The sequence below is a fragment of the Panthera uncia genome, chromosome D2, assembly GCF_023721935.1.
Source record: "Panthera uncia isolate 11264 chromosome D2, Puncia_PCG_1.0, whole genome shotgun sequence".
Classification (NCBI taxonomy): domain Eukaryota; kingdom Metazoa; phylum Chordata; class Mammalia; order Carnivora; family Felidae; genus Panthera; species Panthera uncia.
Window position 1 is genome coordinate 38,510,874 of NC_064818.1, and position 18,113 is coordinate 38,528,986.

Here is an 18,113-nt window from a genome sequence, read left to right on the forward strand (position 1 = left end):
GATGCGGGGCTCAAACTCACCAACCTGCGAGATCATGACCTGAGCCGCTGTCTGACGCCCAACAGACTGAGCCACCCAGGCGCCCCTACTTCTTTTTAGAAATGATCTTACCTCGTCAGGACCTCTATTCTGCTAATGCCTGAAAAAAAACCCTTAAAATTTCCCGTTCCTCTGGTTTAAGAGTCTCTTTCAGTTTACCTCGGTTACTTTCTAGCAACTATTCAACCTTAATTTTAAACTCAAAGTTCTGCTTCTCCCTTTTCACGGGGTCTCTCCAATATCACTCCTTCCCCCCAAGTAGTGTCTGAGTGTAAGGGCAGCTTGTGGCTTGGGAGGAAGCCAAAGAAATGCCGTGGTTGGTTGCTCATCTCTGGGCTTTGTTCTCTGCTTTTAGGGGTCCCCTTCCCCGCGCTGATTATCCCCTAAACTTGACTTGCCTGTACCTTGACTCTTGCTGGGGCTTCTGAATTTTAACAACTGACATCAATTAGCTGTTAGTGAAGACCGTCCACCCCAAAGCCTAAGTTCGGGGCTCACCTTGCCTCTTTTCTGGGCTCTGCTCTTTTTTTTTTTTTTTTTAAGTTGATTTATTTTGAGAGAGGGAGGAAGGGAGAGAGAGAGAGAGAGCGAGCATGCGTGTGCAAGTGGGGGAGGGGCAGAGAGAGAGGGAGAGAGAGGCAATCCCAAGCAGACTCTGCACTGTCAGTGCACAGCCTGACTCTGGGCTGGAGCTCACCAACCCGGAGATCATGACCTGAGCTGAAGTCTGTTGCTTAATGGACTGAGCCACCCAGGCGCCCCTGGGCTACACTCTTAATGACGATTATTTTTTCAAAAAACCCTAAGTCCTAAAGGTTCATTTCACTGGCTCCCTCTTCCCTCTCTTGTCCTCACAGTTTATGATCATTATGGAAAGGAACAAGGCTGTCTCTTATTGTTTTATTTTCTTACTCTCCTTTATTTTTCACTCACATTCCCATTCCTCCTCAATAAGCAGCCTCTCTGATAATACTGTGTATCTGTTCAAACGTTCTTGTATATATATTGTATATATATATATCACCCGAGGGGGGTTACTCTGCTCTTTCTTTTTTTCTCATGGTAGCGTTGACCTTGGTGCTTTTCTGTGGCTAGTTTTTATGTGAAATTAGTTTTCCTGAACATTTCAAGTGAAACAAGAGCCTGGAGAGTTGTTTTGGACTTTCCAGAGCCTCCTGTTCTATTATTTTTGTGAAGTGCTCACAAACAGGGCAGCTTGCCTCTCCGGAGTAGCTCGGCTCTGTTCCCTTCCCCCCACGTGGGTCTGGACCTTCTCCTTCTTTCTTTTCTTTTGTCCTACCCGGCTCAATTTTTATGCCACTCCCAGTGGTCGAAGGTGGCTCTGGAGGGTGTCACCATGGGCCTCTTGCACTTCCCCAGGATTGCAGAAGGCAAATCCTTCCCAAGTTTTGACTGCTGTTCTTAAAGTTAGCCTCCTGCTTTCCAGTGAGTTCCTGTTGACTGCTCTCGGGTCCATTGGTCACTCTTGCTTCTTTCTTCTTCCTGTGGAAACACCAGGTATCGTGAAGGTCTTGTGTTGATTATTTGTTCCCACCACTGTTTGTATGTGGGGTTCATGGGACCACCTTGCTACCTAGTTCTGTTGTAACCATAGCCCATGGCCTTTTGGTTTCGTCTTTACTTGTCCTGCTTCTTCTTATTTGCGGATTTGGACAGATTGGAAAATGATGTTGCTGCCATCACAGATTCTACCTTGTCCTACCCTGTGCTTAAGTACATTTACCTGAAAGCTGAGGTAAATCATTCTTGTTCCTCACTCTGTCTCACCGAGCATCTGTTATGAGAGCCATGCTGTTCCTGTCTCTGGCCTATTATTTCTAATTGCTGCACAGTATTCCTCAGGGTGAATCTACCTGGTTTTGCTCATCCACTCTGAGTCACGGACACCCTGATTGCCCCCAACTTACCAGCACCACAGATCAGTCTAAGAACCAATTACATCTCTTACGCCAGATGCTTATGGACCCGTGTGACGATTTCTTTAGAATATATCTCAGTAATGGAATTGTTGGGCCAGAGGGTATACATGCAGTTAATTTGACTAGGGGTACCAGTGGCTCTCCAGAAGGCTGATCCGGCCCCTATTGCCAGCAGCCAAATGTGAGAGTTGCTCTAGCCCCATGTTCCAGATCCCACACCAGAATGCGGTAGAGGTCCTTGGTCCCCTCCACGATTCACAGGAACTTGGGGAGGCTGGCAGACATCATCATCAGGCTCTTCTGTCTCCAAATACATCATTCTGCCCTAATTGTGGCTCTATTGTGTGGGCAAAATTGGGGTACGGGGGGATATTCTACTTTCTCAATATCTGTGGGGTTCAGGAACATGAGTGGGGCCCCTCCCTTTAGTCCTTCATCCCCTCTGTCCCACCCCAGCCCAGGAAAAGCTCTTTCCCATCTGGCAGAGACTTCTCATAGGACCTATCCCATGTCCTCTCTAGAGTAGGTCAGTTAAATTGTGTTCAGACCTCCAAGTATTACTTTAAATACAGAGGAAGTTTCTGGAATGTAAAAATCACTTTTTACCTTTTTGCCAATCCTGGCTTGCAAGACTGTTTACACTGTAGCTCGGTGAGTCTCAAACCTGGCTGCCAGTTGGAATTACCTGAGAAGATTGTAAACATGACTGATGCTTGTTGTTCCCAAAGTGACTGACACAAGACTCAGTCAGAGTGGGCCAGGGTTGAGAACCATGCTCTAGAGACTCAAACAGCCAACACTGACATTTAAAGCTCATTAGCGATCCTTTTTTTCCTAGGTGATAACCTCCCCATCCCTCAAAGGACATTGACCGACTTTGAATGAATGTCATAGCATAATGTGTGGGGAGGTACAGAGCAATGATATTTAAATACTTAAAATATTCAATGTTGAATATACGTGGTGTGTGCATGTACAGATGTGAAGGGCATGAAGGGAGCTTCAGCAGTGGGGACACGACCAATCCTGGAAGCACCTGTGTGCTCGTCCCCAGGGCAGCCCCTGCTCCTTCCACCAGATGTGATCTGTCGCCTGAATATTTTCTCCATCAGCTCTTTGCTTCATTTCTTATTTCTATGTTAATCTCCAAACACTGTAGTGTTTAGCTTTGTGAGCTTTTCCATTTAATATAAACGGAACTATAGTGGTGTTATTTTTTAGTTATTAGCTTGTTTCACGCTTCATTGAAAAAAACTTTTCTCTCATTGCATTTTTCCATCTCCGTTGTTTGGAGGTTATACCGCTCTCAGTGCTCGTCTTTCAGTGGTTGGTTTAGAGGATTTAACATTCATATTTCACGTATCCTAAAGTTGATGTATATCGTTACCCTCTTCCTAAACACACAGAATTTTTATTTATTTTTAATGTTTATTTATCCATTTTGAGAGAGAGTGGGCACACGAGAGAGGGCGTGAGTGGGGGAGGGGCAGAGAGAGAGAGGGAGAGACAGAGAATCCCAAGCCGGCTCTGTGCCGTCAGCGCAGAGCCCAACTCGGGGCTCGATCACGAACCGTGCGATCATGACCTGAGCCGAAATCAAGAGTTGGAAGCTTAACTGACTGAGCCACCCAGCTGCCCCTATTTTTGTTTTTTATTATTTTTTGAAGTTTTATTAATTTAGGTAATCTGTATACTCAACATGGAGTTTGAACTCACGACCCCAAGATCAGGAGTCGCGTGCTCTTCCGACTGGGCCAGCCAGGTACCCCCTAAACACATAGATTTTTTGAAGTCCAGCATTTCTACTCTCAACTGATCAGATGTTGTCAACATTACAAGTTCTATCTTTTTTAAACCCTCCACTATCCATTATTAGTATTATTTTGTGAGTCCACATATACTTTTAACTTAACCTGCGATATCTGTGCTCATCATGCCTTCTAGCCTCTCAGATGGTCTATCCAGGATCCAATTTCTTCTACCTGAAGTACGTCCTTTAGAATATCCCTAATTGTCAATTTTCTCAACTTTTTTTTTTTTTCTGAAGATGACTTTATTTCGTCCTCCTTGAAAGATAGTTTCATTAAACACTGTTATTTTTTTTCTCAGCGCACTGAAAATATTATCCCATTGTCCTCTGGCTTCTACTGTTGCAACTGAGGAGTTAACCAGCAGTCTAATTGTTCATTCTTTGTAGACAATCAGCCTTTTTCTCTGGTTGACAAAAATGAGACGTTAAGTGGCTTTGTGCAGTTTCCCTGTGATGTGTCTGTGATGAATCACTCTTAAATATTGCCTCCTCTCCATTCTCCTCACCGGTCTTCTCTGGGATCCAGATCATACACGTGCTAGATCTTTCCGTCCATGTGCTGTGTCTCTTCCTGTCCTGAGGCTTAAATTAGGCTTCTCTTAGGTTGCATTTTTATAAATGTGCCGTGGACTCGTTCTTCTTAGTCTTCGCTGTGACTCTTCACTCATTTTATCCCTCCTTCTCCCCTTTTACCTCACCACCTCGGCTTATGGCCACGGAATCTATGCAGCCCCCAAGGCCTGCTTCTCATCCCCCTTCGTTGCCTCTTTGAGGCCTGCCCTGACTTTTCTACAGGCCACATTAGTCTCTTCCTTCTTGCGCCTTTCACAGCCCTTACTGTCCTCTGCATGAGATAACATGGTGTAGAGCAAAGAGTACTAGACTTGGAGTCTGAGGACCTGAATTCAAATTCTGACTCCACCATTTAATAGCTCTGTGACCTTGGGGAAGTCCCTTTTCTTGCTGACCCTGAGTGTCCTCAGTTATGAAGTGATGATAATTGGGATGGTAGGAAGACTGAAGGAGATGAGGCCCACTGAGGCCCCAGATGGTGTCCCATGCTGGCTGTGACATGAGGCTTTTCATGTAACCCCCAATGTGTCCTTTTGCCCCCCTGCTTCAATATAGAAGCCATTTCTGGCAGACTAGTGGTCTGGGAGCTGGATTCCAGTGCTGTAGCTATGGAAATGTAGCTATGAAGCAATGCTTAGATGAAGGAGCCCTCATTACATTGAGATCGCTGGCTTGTGTGCCTATAATTCATACCTCCTGAGGCCATTTTTTTATCCTTGAACATTCTCATATTCTTCTTCTACTTAGGGAACACCAGTCATTTCTCATTGCCCTCAGAATTAGGTCCAGAATCCTTCTAATGGTCTGGGGAGCGCATGGGAGCTTGGCCCCTGCCGACCTCTGTGTATGTTGTCACCACCCATCTCCTACGTTGGCCTCCCCTCCTGCCACTTTGGCCTCCCCTCCTGCCATGAAGACTCATGTGCTAATCCCTTTTGCAAAATAGATACTTGCCTCACCCCTCTGTTTTAACCCTTCTGGTCTTAGTCTAAGTGTCACTTCTGCCCCTGGCACCAGAGCTGGGTGGGGTGCTTCCCCTGGATGCTCCCATAGCACCCGTGGCCTTGATCACCACTGGTTACGGTGAGCCTTTTCTTTAAAAAAAATAAAAAATAAAAAATAAAATAAAATAGAAAAATTCTGCCAATCTCTACTTCTGTCCAGAGTCAAAACTTCTGGGAGGCAGGAACTGTTTCTCATTCAGTGCTGACTCCCAGGTGCTGAGCATGGGGCTTGGCTCCTAGAGAGTGCTTAATACATACTTATTAAAGGGAGGAAGGAGAGAAATTATAGGAAATGCTACATTTCCCATCGTTGGTGGGTGAGAATTGGCTCAGAAGGGATCTACAGTTGCAGTCTCCAGTGACCATTCCAGAACAGGTGCTGTGGGGCCTCGGCCATGTCCCTCAGCCAGCCCTGGTCATTGCTGAGGCAGAAAGTTCCCATGATCCCTGGGGAGCAGTGTGCTCGCTCCCCAGTCAGAAGGGGTGACTTGAAGCTCTCCCTTCTTCCTCAGACAAGAGGTTGTGGAGTGTTTAGAAGGGGCAGAGGTGGGATGGGTTGGGGTATGGTTAGTACTTAGGCTCAGTACACTTGGCTTAGAGGCCATCCAGGGAGAGAGAGAGGGAGATGGGGAGGGCAGGGTGAACGGGGCAGGAAAATGTGACAGCTTCTCCTTGTAAGTGTCCCTCGGGGCTCCCAGCCACTAATTCTCTTGGGGGTCAGGTTTGCTGTGAAATGGCCGGTGCTGTCCTAAACGATGAAGCTGTACTCCTTTTGGTCTTGGGCCCAGTTACAATTTTGATTTCTAGGTTAAGTATCCAAGAGCGGGGCAGATCTCACACATGTTTACTATTCCAGACACCCGGAGGAGTCTGCGGGGGGAGGGGGGGAGGTGGTGATGGCAGTACAGTCCCCACCAGAAAAGTCCTCCTCAGCAGCCTCAGTCTGGGGGGATTGGGTGCTTGGGCAGCACAGCCTGGCAGCACGATGACCAAGGCTGCTACCAGAACAAGGTGACATTCAGTCTTGGCACACGAGCAGCACCCTTGGTGTGGCCAGGACAAACTAGTTACGTGTATTAGACGGCCATTGTGGAGGTGCCTGGTGGCTCAGGCGGTTAAGTGGTTGAGTGTCTGACTCTTCATTTCGGCTCAGCCCGTTCGGTGTGAGATCGAGCCCCGCGTTGTGCTCTACAAGGAGCATGGAGCCTGCTTGGGATTTTCTCTGCCTCTCCCTCTGCCCCTCCCCTGCTTGCATGCATTGTTTTTTTATAAAAAAAAAAAAAATTAGATGGCCATTGTGTTCTCAGGCACTGTGGTAAGCACGTTCACACATTAATTTAATGTAGGCTCGAGCAACCTTATGACGTAGATAGTATTAGTGTGACTGCTTAATAGATGAGGACGCCGCCCTGGGTTTCAGAAGCTTAAGTAACCTGCCCAAGGCCACCTGTTGAACAAGTCCCTGAGCTGTGGTTTTAGTCCATGCTCTGGATTACTGCTTCGGACAAGCCCCCCAGCATTCCAGGTCCTTGGGGCACAGACATCAGCTTCTGTGTCAGTGTGGGGCTTCTGGGAACCAGAAGTGCAAGGGATTTACTGGAAGAAATGCCCATGAAGGATAAAGGGGAGAGGGAGCAGGAGAAGGTGGGGAGTCTTCAGACAGTGGTGCAGGGAGGGCAGGAGGGAGCGAGGGAAGGAGGGGCGGTTGGGGGAGGAGCCTGCTACTGGAGCGCAGCTCAGGGCAAGTCTTGCTCAGGCTGATGGGAAACCCCAGAGCAAGGACTCACTCAGAAGTCCTGCACTGGGTGGGCACGGTGGCTCCAGTACCCTTGTGCTCAGTCATAGAAACCTCTGTGCTCTGAGGCAAGGGCGCCCAGTCTTTTTTTTTTTTTTTTTTGATGTTTATTTTACTTTTGAGAGAGAGAGAGAGAGAGAGAGAGAGAGAGAGAGAGCAGGGGAGGGGCAGAGAGAGAGAGGGACAGAGGACCTGAAGCGGGCTCTGCGCTGACAGCAGAGAGCCCAGTGCAGGGCTCGAACTCACGAACTGTGGGATCATGACCTGGGCTGAAACTAGGACGCTTAACTGACTGAGCCACCCAGATGCCCCAAGGGCACTCGGTCTTGTACCCTCTGTGCCAGAAGCAGCCTGGGGAGAATATGCTTCAGCGGTGCTTCCTGAGCAGCAGCTGGAGGCTGTCAGTCCAGACACCGTTTGCAGCGGAGTCCGTCCGTCCTGAGGGTCCCACAGTTGCCACAGGCTCTATCCTTGAGCCGTTCACCGCCTGTTTCCTAGTGTACTGTAGCCTCTGGGCAGGGCGTTATGAAAGCTCGAAGGTGGGTATCCCGTGCAGCCTCCTGGTGTAGAAATGATTTCCTGACAGGGTTGAGCAGATTGCGCACTGAGTAAAGCGAACTTGCCAAGAGGGCTAGTTGTGGGCAGGAGGGACTGAAATGCAGAAACGAGAGCTTGGCCATTTGGGTCCAGACGGGTACCCTTTTCAAATTCTACCACTCAGAAGGACATCTTTTTCTAACTTGCACAAAGGCGGAGTGTAAGTGATCAGCAGCCTGTGCTTCCCAGGAGAGAAGAGACATCCTTCATTGAGGATTTGGGGTCAGCTGGGACAAAGGGGGCTGGGCTGGGGCTGAGGCTTCTGCACAAGGGGGGTTTGAGGTCAGCAGCCAGTAATGGCTCATGAGGGAGTGAGTGAATGAGCCTAGAGAGGTGGGTGAGATGGGGTCCCAGAGCCCAGTGCCTGTCATTGCTGAGCCTGGACTCTGCTGGATTTCAGGGGGGCTATTCAAAGGTTTTAGATGGCAGAGAGACATGACATTGTCCTTTTGGTCTTACTGGTCACTTTCGGGCGGTAAAAAGTCGAGTCCTATTCAAGTTTGATTGTTCAGTCTCCTACCCCATGTAACACTTCTCTCCTCTCCCAATTTCCAGTCTGGGCTGGACTTTAGCTTGAGGTGTGGGGAATGGGGTTGGGGGTGACACTTGCTGGTCCCTCTTCCTCCTGAGCTGGCTCTACACTGTCTCACTTTCTTCCCCACCCCAGCTACCTTTAGGGTCTAGGTCCTCTGATATTGGGGCAGGGAGGTGGGTGAGGGACTGTGCTGAGTCTTGTGACAGATTCCAGGTGGGCCATTTTGGCCCTCTTTTGGCTGTCACTTCTTCCCTGGCCGAAGGCACTAATGCTTTCCCTGGGGGTAGGGGACAGCCCCAGAGTGCACCCTCCTGCCTACGAGGGGTTTGTGTGCGATTCTTCAGGTGTCCTGTGGCAGAAGGGCTCCCTACTTCCTTCCCTTCCTCTCTCTCTTCCTAATTTCCTACTAATATAGCCTGGTTGGGGAGAGGGTGGCTCACTTGATTGCCTCTTGATAAGTCCTGGGCAAGGAGGAAAGAGGTGGCCCCCATTTGTGTTGGCTGTCTTTAAAAGGGGAACAGGTGACAGTGTGATTGCCTCTATGTCCTCTGCTTTGGGCACAAGGAAAGTCTGGCCAGATGACCTATAAGTAGGAGAGTGATGGTGGTGTGTGTGTGGGGGGGGGGAGGGGAACACTACAGGAAAGTGCAATATTGAAAGCAGTACCAGGGTGCAGCATGGGACAAATCACAAGTCCCTGGGTCACAGGGATGAACAGCCCAGCTACCTTCTACCCCTTGGCTATGTCACTGCCGTAAATGATCCCACTGAATGTATGCAGCGGGTGAACAGGTGGGTGTGTGAACAAGACAGTGTGCTCCTCCTCTCCCCCGAAATAACAGAGGACAACAGCAGCCAACATGTCCCCAGGGACATGTTCTCGATTTATGAAAGGATTTCACAAACTTTATCTGACTTGAAAGTTGTGAGGTGCCCTCGAAGTAGATGGATTAAGATGATCACTTAAACGTCGAAGGACACCGCAGAAGTTGAGGGGTTGGCTGAACATCCCGTAGCCCGGATGAAGGCAGGGGTCAGTAGGTAATCTAGGTTTTCTGGCTCCTGCCCTCTTCCCACTGCCCTGCCCTCAGAGGCGGACCCACTGCACGCATGGCTTCCTGTGCTCTATCCAGATGAGCACAGCTCCCTAAAAGCCATGCTGGAGATAGCCAGGGCCAGACCGCCTTTCATACTGTGGTGAAAGCACATTGTGAAGGACTGTAGAAAATTTTGTCCTTTGAGCTGTTTGCCTGGTGTCCGCAGGTGGATGGAGGAAGCCCTCTTTCTTCTTCAGAGGACGTGCTGTGTTCAGGCGCTCATTCACGGGTACAGGAAAGGTAACTGGGGTAGTAATCGTAAGTCCCTCCAGTGTTGTTATCAAAGCAGGACTCTTATTTGTAATTGATAGATGCTATAATCCTGGCTCATTGCTAATTCTTTGCTTACCCAGTTAATCCAAGTTAGTGTGGCATAATTTGGAGGAAAGAATGCTAAACTCAGGTCCTAGTAGGAATTCTGCCCAGACAGCTTGTTCTGGGCCAAGATGAGCCCACTGTGGAATGAGGCAAGTACCTGAGCCCCCCGCAGCCTCCCTTCCTGACACCCTTGAAGGAGGATGAGGGGCAGGGATGAGTGGAGGAGAGTGGCAGGGGAAGGTTTGCTGAACCTATGGCCTTTTCTCGCCCCCTTTTTTAAACCAGGAATTATTAGCCGAGAAGATGCAGAAGATCTCCTTGAGAACATGACAGAGGGAGCATTTTTGGTCCGGGTCAGTGAGAAAATCTGGGGTTATACCCTCTCCTATCGCCTGCAGAAAGGGTTCAAGCACTTTCTTGTGGATGCCTCTGGAGATTTTTACAGCTTCCTGGGAGTGGACCCCAATCGCCATGCGACGCTCACTGATCTCATTGATTTCCACAAGGTATCCCTCGTAGGGGTGCTGGTTGAGAGATGGGACTGGTAGAAACTTGAGCTGAAGGAGTGCCAGGTTGTAGGTGTTCTAAGAGAGGAGGTGGAGAGGGAGCGGGCAGCCCCCGAAGGTCTGTAGGATCACAGGAACATGGGACATTGGGGTGGAAGAGAGTACAGTTGTCTAGACAGGCTCTGGGACCTTCTGTTCTTCTCTCCGGCTTCCCCCCTGACTGATACAGGCACCTGGTCCCTAGCGTCTTCTCACCTCGAGTAGCTGAGGGCTTCCTACTGTCAACACTTAGGAGCTGGTTGACTCACCTTCAGTCCAAGCCTGCATCTCACCTACAACTCATCCCTAGGATGTCCTGCTTGAGAACGTTCTAGGCAGGTCTCTGGCAGCTCTGTAGAGTTAGCTGAAGCCTAGCTGTCAGCCCCGTGGTTTGAGAAGCTTTTCTAGTAGAGTTACCATGTCTCTTGTTCCAACTACAGCTTTACCACTTGGTATGTGTATGACCTTGGGTAGGTTCCTTAGCCCTCCCTGAACCTGAGTTTCCTAACCAGGCAAATGGATGTAAATAGTACTTAGTTCAGATCCTGTGACCATTAGATGAGGCAGTGTACATAACAGTGCTCTGTAACTGGGAAGCGGTATGGAAGTTCTTGTTTTCCAGAACCCTTTCTTGTTATTTGTCCCCTGCTGTAGACCTCTCATTGGGAAAGATGTTGCCTCCCGAACAATATATTTAGACAGGAGCAACTTTTGTGTTGATGTGGCTGTTGGCACGGTGGTAACTGGTAGCTGGGAGGAAGCCTCAGATGGAACTCGATGGCCCAGAAGGGTGGGGGAGGGATTCCGAGGGACAGAGTGGTGGGAGCTCACCATCTCCCTGAGCTTTGCACCTGTGGAAAGGTTCTCAGGGTTACTTGACCATCTCACTGGGGTTTTGCTGTAATAGGGAGTCTTGGATTTGTATTGTTTTCTCTTCATGGATGTTCCCAGGGCTCTGAGGACAGCTCCTGACTTGACCTTATAAGTCAAGCACATAGACAGTCACCCGTTTACAAATACCTAGACATTGGCTGGAGAGTACGGCTGGAAAACTGGACTCACCAGGTTGAAGGCAGATTTCTACCTGTGCTGGGAACAGTCTTCTAACAATTCTAGGAAAGAGAGAGCGAGGGCATGTGTGGATGTTGGCACCTTCTCTGTATCCGGCATTGTGCCTGTTGCTGTACATCATGGTCTCACGTAATCTTCATGGCAGCTCTGTGAGGGAGGCATATTTCACAGATCAGGAAACCAAAGCCAGGGAGCTTGGGTAGCTTCCCTAAGTTTTCGTGGCTGGTACCACTAGGTCCAGCAGTTAATCCTCAGGCTGTCTGCCTCTAAAGCTTGTGCCTTTTCCCTCTGTACCACAACTGCTTGGTTTCCCCTATCAAATATAATGTGCTTTGAGCAGCGATGAACTTCTTGCCCCTGGAAGTGTTTAGGCAAAGGGAAAAGGTCCGTCTCTCGGAGGTGCTATGCTATGGTTCCTGCACGGGAAGGCTTGAACAGTATCTTTGAAGGTCTTTATTCTCTTCCGAATCTGGGGTTGGAGACTGCCAATCCAATTTTGTTTCTTTCACAAAAGGGAGAGCTCATCTATGCCCATGTGGCAATCTGATGGCCAGCGTGTGTAAATTAAAATTTTAATTACACAACTAATTTATGATTACATTCTAAGAAAAATCAGATACAGTACAAGGTGAAAGCCTTGTTCTTTAAAGATTTTTTTAAGTTTATTTATTTATTTTGAGAGAGAGCGCAAGCAGGGGAGGGGCAGAGAGAGAGAGGGAGAGAGCGAGAATCCGAAGCAGGCCCCGCACCGTCAGCACAGACCTTGATGCGGGGCTCAAACTGACAAACCATGAGATATGACCTAAGGTGAAGTCCGCCACTTAACTGACTGAGCCACCCAGGCGCCCTGTGCCTTGTTCATTTAATATCCCCATTTCCCCTGGGTGGCTCAGTCGGTTAAGCGGCTGACTTTGGCTCAGGTCATGATCTCACGGTTCGTGGGTTTAAACCCCACGTGGGGCTCTGTGCTGACAGTTCAGAGCTTGGAGCCTGCTTCGGATTCTGCTTCTCTCTCTCTGCCCCTCTCCCACTCACACTTTGTCTCTGTCCCTCAAAAATAAATATTAAAATCCCCACTTTCATCCTCCACCTTGAATTATTAGTTTGCCATGTATCTATCCGAGTATTTCCTGGGTATTAACATAGAAATTTATGTACATAAGGAAATACATAGTTGTGTTAATTTTCACATAAACTGGACAATTCTTTACTTAATAGCTCAGCAATATGATTGTTTTGTTTAACACAATATATCATACGGTATATTTTTTGAAAGCATGGTCCCTGGAAGCAGGCTGCTAAGTTTTAAATCCCAACTTCATTACTGTGTGTGATTGAGGGCAACTACTGATGATTTGATGCTTTAGTTTCCTCCTCAGTAAAATGGGTTTCAAAATAGCACTCGCCTCCTTAGGGTCACTGGCAGGTTTCACTGAGAGAGCACTGTGTAAATTGCCGAAACAGTATACCTGACATTTGTAAGTGATCAGGACGTTGGCTATTACTGAAACGTTTCTATTCAGTCCACGCACCACATCCTTGTACGTGCCCCATGGTGTTCCGCAATGGCCACTTAGTCAGCTTCCAGGCTCCCACAATCACAAATGGGGCTGCAGAGATTTGCTTGTCTGTGTCTATGTCACTTAGGGCGCATGTGCAAGGATTTCTCTGGATGGATCCCTCGTACTGGGATTGCTGGATAGAAGAGTATGCACATTTTAATTTGAAAAGATCTGCCAGATTGCCCTCCAAAAACATAGCGCCAATTCATGCTTCTGCCAAAGCGAGATGAGGCTGTTTCCCCACACTGCTGCCAGCCCTGGGGATTATCAGTCATTTTAATTTTTTCCCATTAGATGGGCAGATGCTGTATCTCCTTGTTGATTAGCTTGCATTTCTCTGATTCCTGCTGGCACAGAGGATCTTTTCATATGTTTACTGGCCACTTGGATTTCTGCTGGGGATTGTCTGTTCCTGTCTTCTGTCCATTTTCTACTTAGACATCTCCTTTCTTACTGATGTGTCAATTCTTCCAGCAACAGAATCGCTCTTTAGTATGTCCATCCTGCCCCTTAGGTCTTCTATGGAAATTTTTATTTAAATGGGCATTCTTTTCATTTCCAGGTTCTTTAATTTTGAAAAAAATATAGCCCATTCTTATTTCATGGATGATTTATGTTCTTATGTTCTCCTGAGGAGATTAATACCCATCCCTTAAAAGCTCCTTCCGTTTGTTTTATAAACTTGACCTTCTCTTCAGTGTCCATTCTGTTGTTGAGTTTGGCATCTTTCTTTTATAGGTGTGATTTTTCCTTAAATATTTATAGATTTTGAGCTATGAGGTGGTGTCTGAACTTGAAATTTCCTGTTTATCCATAAATGGATGTAGTCCCTATTTCCCAAATGTGTTCTCTCCGTGCTGTAAGGGTTGGAGTTGATAGTGAGTAGCTAGCTCATCTTTTGGGCATGGGAGTGTAGGAGCTTTGGTGGTCTCTCCTCACTTCTGATCTGCCCAAGGCAAAGACCTTTGCTGTCTGGGGTTCCCCAGCCCCTGCCCTACGTTATCTCCTCTGACAATCTCATCCTGTAGGTCTTTTGGTTTTTCAGTACTCTTTAACATTTAGCTTTGTGGATGGCCTTCCTTCTTATTTTCCCGTGTTGGATTTCTTTCCATTTTCCCAATATGGATTTACTTCTTTTTAAAAGCAGATTTTTTTCCCTGTCATTTCTATAAATTTGAGTGAGAAGAAGGCAGATACATATTCATAGACTTTCTATCTTGAACTGGTCTCTCTCTGGCGGATGTTTATTTCCCTTGCTTGATTATAAGTGCTCTTTCCTTTTTGTTTTCCCTTTTAGGAGGAAATTATCACTGTTTCAGGGGGAGAGCTGCTGCAGGAACCCTGTGGACAGAGGGACAGCCCGCCAGACTACCATCTGTTGTTTGAATGATTTTTTTCCCCCTTACCAATTGGACTTCTTTGGGCATCCAGTTTTTGAACTCAACTTAAGAATTTCCCAGCTCAAATCCTTCCTTATGGCCTTCTGGAATATCCACCACCATCCAGTGGATTAAGTAGATTAGTATGCCTCAAGGGATATGAAATATATGGCATATGTGCTATCGGTCCCTGTCCCGATGCCCAGGACAGAAATTGCAAATAGCTGCTGCAACTCTTTCATGAAGAGTTTAGTTATGACTTCAGAAGAGAAGCCTATCTGCCCTAAATCGAGCTCCTAGAGCACACAGACCATGTTTTAATAATCGAAAATAATTCCAGTGCCGAACTCTGATTTTAACATATGGTAGACATTCAATAAATATTTGTTTGAATGAATGCAGTTCTTCTGAAAGTTTTCCAGCACTAATCAGCAGTCATTTCTAGTAAGTTATTTCCTACCTGTTCTGTTTATAAAGTCATGGAGAGGATGGAAGAAACGTTGCAAAGAATTTATATGGAAAATATAGACGCTGCATCTTTAATGGTGTATGTTATTGCCCTCATTGATTTTATCGTTGGAATTACCCAAGGCTTCTGAGACCCAGCTTCCAGAATAGGTGACGGATACTGCCCTGCCTTCCTTATTTACCACCCCTGCTTGGTCTTGGAAGCTTATCTTGACCCTGGTTTTACAATATTGAGGCAGTGGTTTCATGCACTCCCAATAAATGTGCCCAAAACCTGGGGTGAATTATAAATCCAAAAAAGCCTTTGCTCTCTAGGATTTACCCCTCTTTATGCAGGTTATTCAAATGATTACTTCTGCCTTTATGGTCCTTTGGACATTGATCCTTGTGTTCACTTACTTGGCTATGTTTTTCATATCGACAGGATTCTTCTAGTGACCCCTGAATAACTCTCAGGGGCAGTGTCTTTGCCCACACTCTGCCTTCACGTTTATGGACATATGCGTAGAGAAAGCATGTTGTGATGGGAATATTATAGTGGCATCAAGCAGACTTGCGTTCAACTCCCCACCCTGGACCTTACTAGTATTGTAATGCTAGAAGCCCCGTATTTGGCGGGAGTGGGAGGATGGATGACTTTGTGCCTTGTCGGTGGACGGGCATACATTACTTGATGGTCATGTCACACATATCTTACGTCACCTCTCACATCATGCGTCTCTTCCGTCACGTTATCTCTTACACTCCATTTCCTCTCTTGCCTCTTCTACTCTTCACATCCTTGGCTGCTTATTATGCCCTGGTCACCATCACTGCAATCAGTTCTGCGTGGACTCTGTTTTTCGCCACTGGGCCCATCAGCTTCATTTGAGATGAGCCAACGCCACCTGGCCCCACGTGGGGCTCTGGGCCTCTCATCCCCTATGGCTGCAGACGCAGAAGACACCAGAAAACCAGCAGGAGCAGGGCAGTTAACTCCCCATGTGGTGAAGCTTGCATCAATGGGAGACAGCAGCTTGAGGATTAGTTCTTCTGTCTTCCTCCTCCGGGGGGGCTGTTTGGACCGGCAGCTCTTCCTATGACCTCTGGGAAAACAGTCCTGCAAGACTGAGCAACTAGTCCCGATGGAACCAAGGAGCGGCCGGATGAGGCCCACCCCCTGCTGTGTGGCCCCCCTCCTTCCCCGCCTCGCTCTCCTGCTCCCCCCCAGGATGGCACTCTTGAGCTGAATGACACCACAGAGGCATTTGCCGCAGGCTCTGCCTCTTAGGGAAAGCCAGGGAAGGCCCCATCGTACAGATGTGTTCGATAATGTCAGCTTTGCAACCTGGCGCCCTTCTGCTATCTCACAGGGCCCCTGAATGAATAAAACCAAGAGAAGGCAGGAAGCCGGCTTCCTGAATACGGAAGTGCTTTAAAACTATTACCGATTATGGTTCGATTTTCTTCTATTAGACGTCGAGTGGCCTCAGACGAGCTGAATTTTAGTTTTGGCCATGCTACTTACAAACTATGTGACTTTGTTCAAGTCAGTTAACCCCATGAAAGCTTCTCAGTATACTGAGAAGAGAGCTTTTTGTGTGGCTGTCACTGGTTTTTTTGGAGGGTCAGTTACATGAGCAGTAGGAAAGCTTCATCTAAATGGAAGGCATTGCTAATAACAACCCCACTAACAGCAACAATTATTCTGGGCTCAGCAGCGATGTGTCAGGGGAACATGGTGTTGATTTTCAAGGTGTTAGAGGAAGCTTCTTATTCCAAGAACTAGCAGCAGCTCTGAAAGCAGACCAAGGGTTGAGAACCTGAACCCCTGAGCTGTTGTTTCTGTCGCTCCTAATTAATATGTGAGAGACAACAGCTGGGTTTTCCATGCCTAACACATTTATTTCATTCTGTTTGGGGCCTGCACTTTCTGCACATCTCATATATTTTAGGTTTTACCTGGCCTTAAAATAAATTCCTCGTAAGTTGTCCTGCAAATGAAATTACTGTCTGGAAAACTGCAATTTCATCTTGAGAGTTTTATTATGCTAATAAATGTCAGGATTCTCAAATAAAGGGATTGGCTTTTTTTTTTTTTTTTTCCCTCCCCGAGCCCTGCAAATATAATGAAAAACAGTCAGTCAGCTACAAGATTCCGCAGAGAGAAAATTTACAGTCTGGAACTAGAAAGAGAAGTTGTAAAAAACGCTAGGCAACTTATCGGAAGATAAACGTCGACGAATGGAAGGGTGACTTGGGGTCCCGGTCAGGGAGAGCCCTACGTGGCTGAGCTGGGGAGCTGGACACCTGGGGTGCAGGGGTCTGGGGAGCATAGGCTGCAGGTGGCTTCTGGGAGTGGGAATGGAGCCCTGGACATGAAGACCTGGGTGCCTGGGGAGTGCGGCCCTTTTTTATACCCTTGAACCCTTCCTTAGCCTGAGGACCAAATCTGGAGCCAGAAAGACCTCTGTTCGGTGACCCTAGACAAGTGTTCCCAATTCTCTGGGCCATAGTTTCCTCTGTGAAATGGGGTAAACGGTGACTGTCTCAGATGGTGGCCTGTGAAAATGTAGTCGACCCTTGAATAATTTGGGGGTGAGGGGTACCGGCCTCCCACACGCTCAAAAATCCACATATAGCTTTTGAGTAACCTCAGACTTAACTACTAATAGCCTATTGTTGACAGAAGCCTTACCAATAACATAAACGGCCAATGAAACACCTACTTTTTATATGTATCATATACTGTATTTTTTACAATAAAGAACCTAGAGAAAAGAAAATGTTATTAAGAAAATCATACTGGGGGCACCTGGATGGTTCAGTTGGTTGAGTGTCTGACTCTTGATTTTGGCTCAGGTCATGATCCTAGGGTCGTGGGATTGAGTCCTATGTTGGGCTCTGTGCTGAGCATGGAACCTGCTTGAGGTTCTCTCTCTCTCTCTCTCTGTCTCTCTCTCCCTCTCCCTTTGGCCCTTTCCCATGCTCATGCTCCCCCTCCATCTCTAAAATAAAAAAGATAATAATAAAAAAAATAGAAAAAGAAGAAAATCATACTGAAGAGAAAATACATTTAGAGCACTGTATTTATTGGGGAAAAAAAACCACGTGTAAGTGTACCCTTGTAGTTCAAACCCATGTGGTTCAAGCATCAACTGTCACATGATATGAGATTTTGTAATAGTAATGACAAATTCTGTTTCAGCTGTGTGTGTGTGTGTGTACTCACAATCATGCTGAGGCAGACAATACTATCATCTCCACCTTGTGCATGGGGAAACTGAAGCACAGAGAAGTTTAGGACCTCCCCAGCGTTACCTTTCTGGGAATTCATATTTTAGAGCTGGGATTTGCCAATCTGGCTTCAGAGTCCGCGTAGACCTTAAACCAGTGCTTCT

At 47.3% G+C, this 18,113-nt stretch overlaps 1 protein-coding gene across 2 annotated transcripts in view; it reads left to right on the forward strand.

Moving 5' to 3' along the window:
- The window catches only part of SH2D4B (SH2 domain containing 4B), a 92,707-nt gene extending 76,071 nt beyond the window's left edge, over window positions 1-16,636 (forward strand). The window contains exons 7-8 of one of the 2 annotated variants that reach the window (XM_049645295.1): window positions 9,994-10,214; window positions 14,184-16,636. In XM_049645295.1, the coding sequence (XP_049501252.1) occupies window positions 9,994-10,214; window positions 14,184-14,276 (314 nt within the window). In that variant the 3' untranslated portion in view covers window positions 14,277-16,636. The remainder of the gene's footprint in view (window positions 1-9,993; window positions 10,215-14,183) is intronic. The other variant, XM_049645296.1, reaches the window with a different exon arrangement.
- The last annotated feature ends 1,477 nt before the right edge of the window (window positions 16,637-18,113 follow it).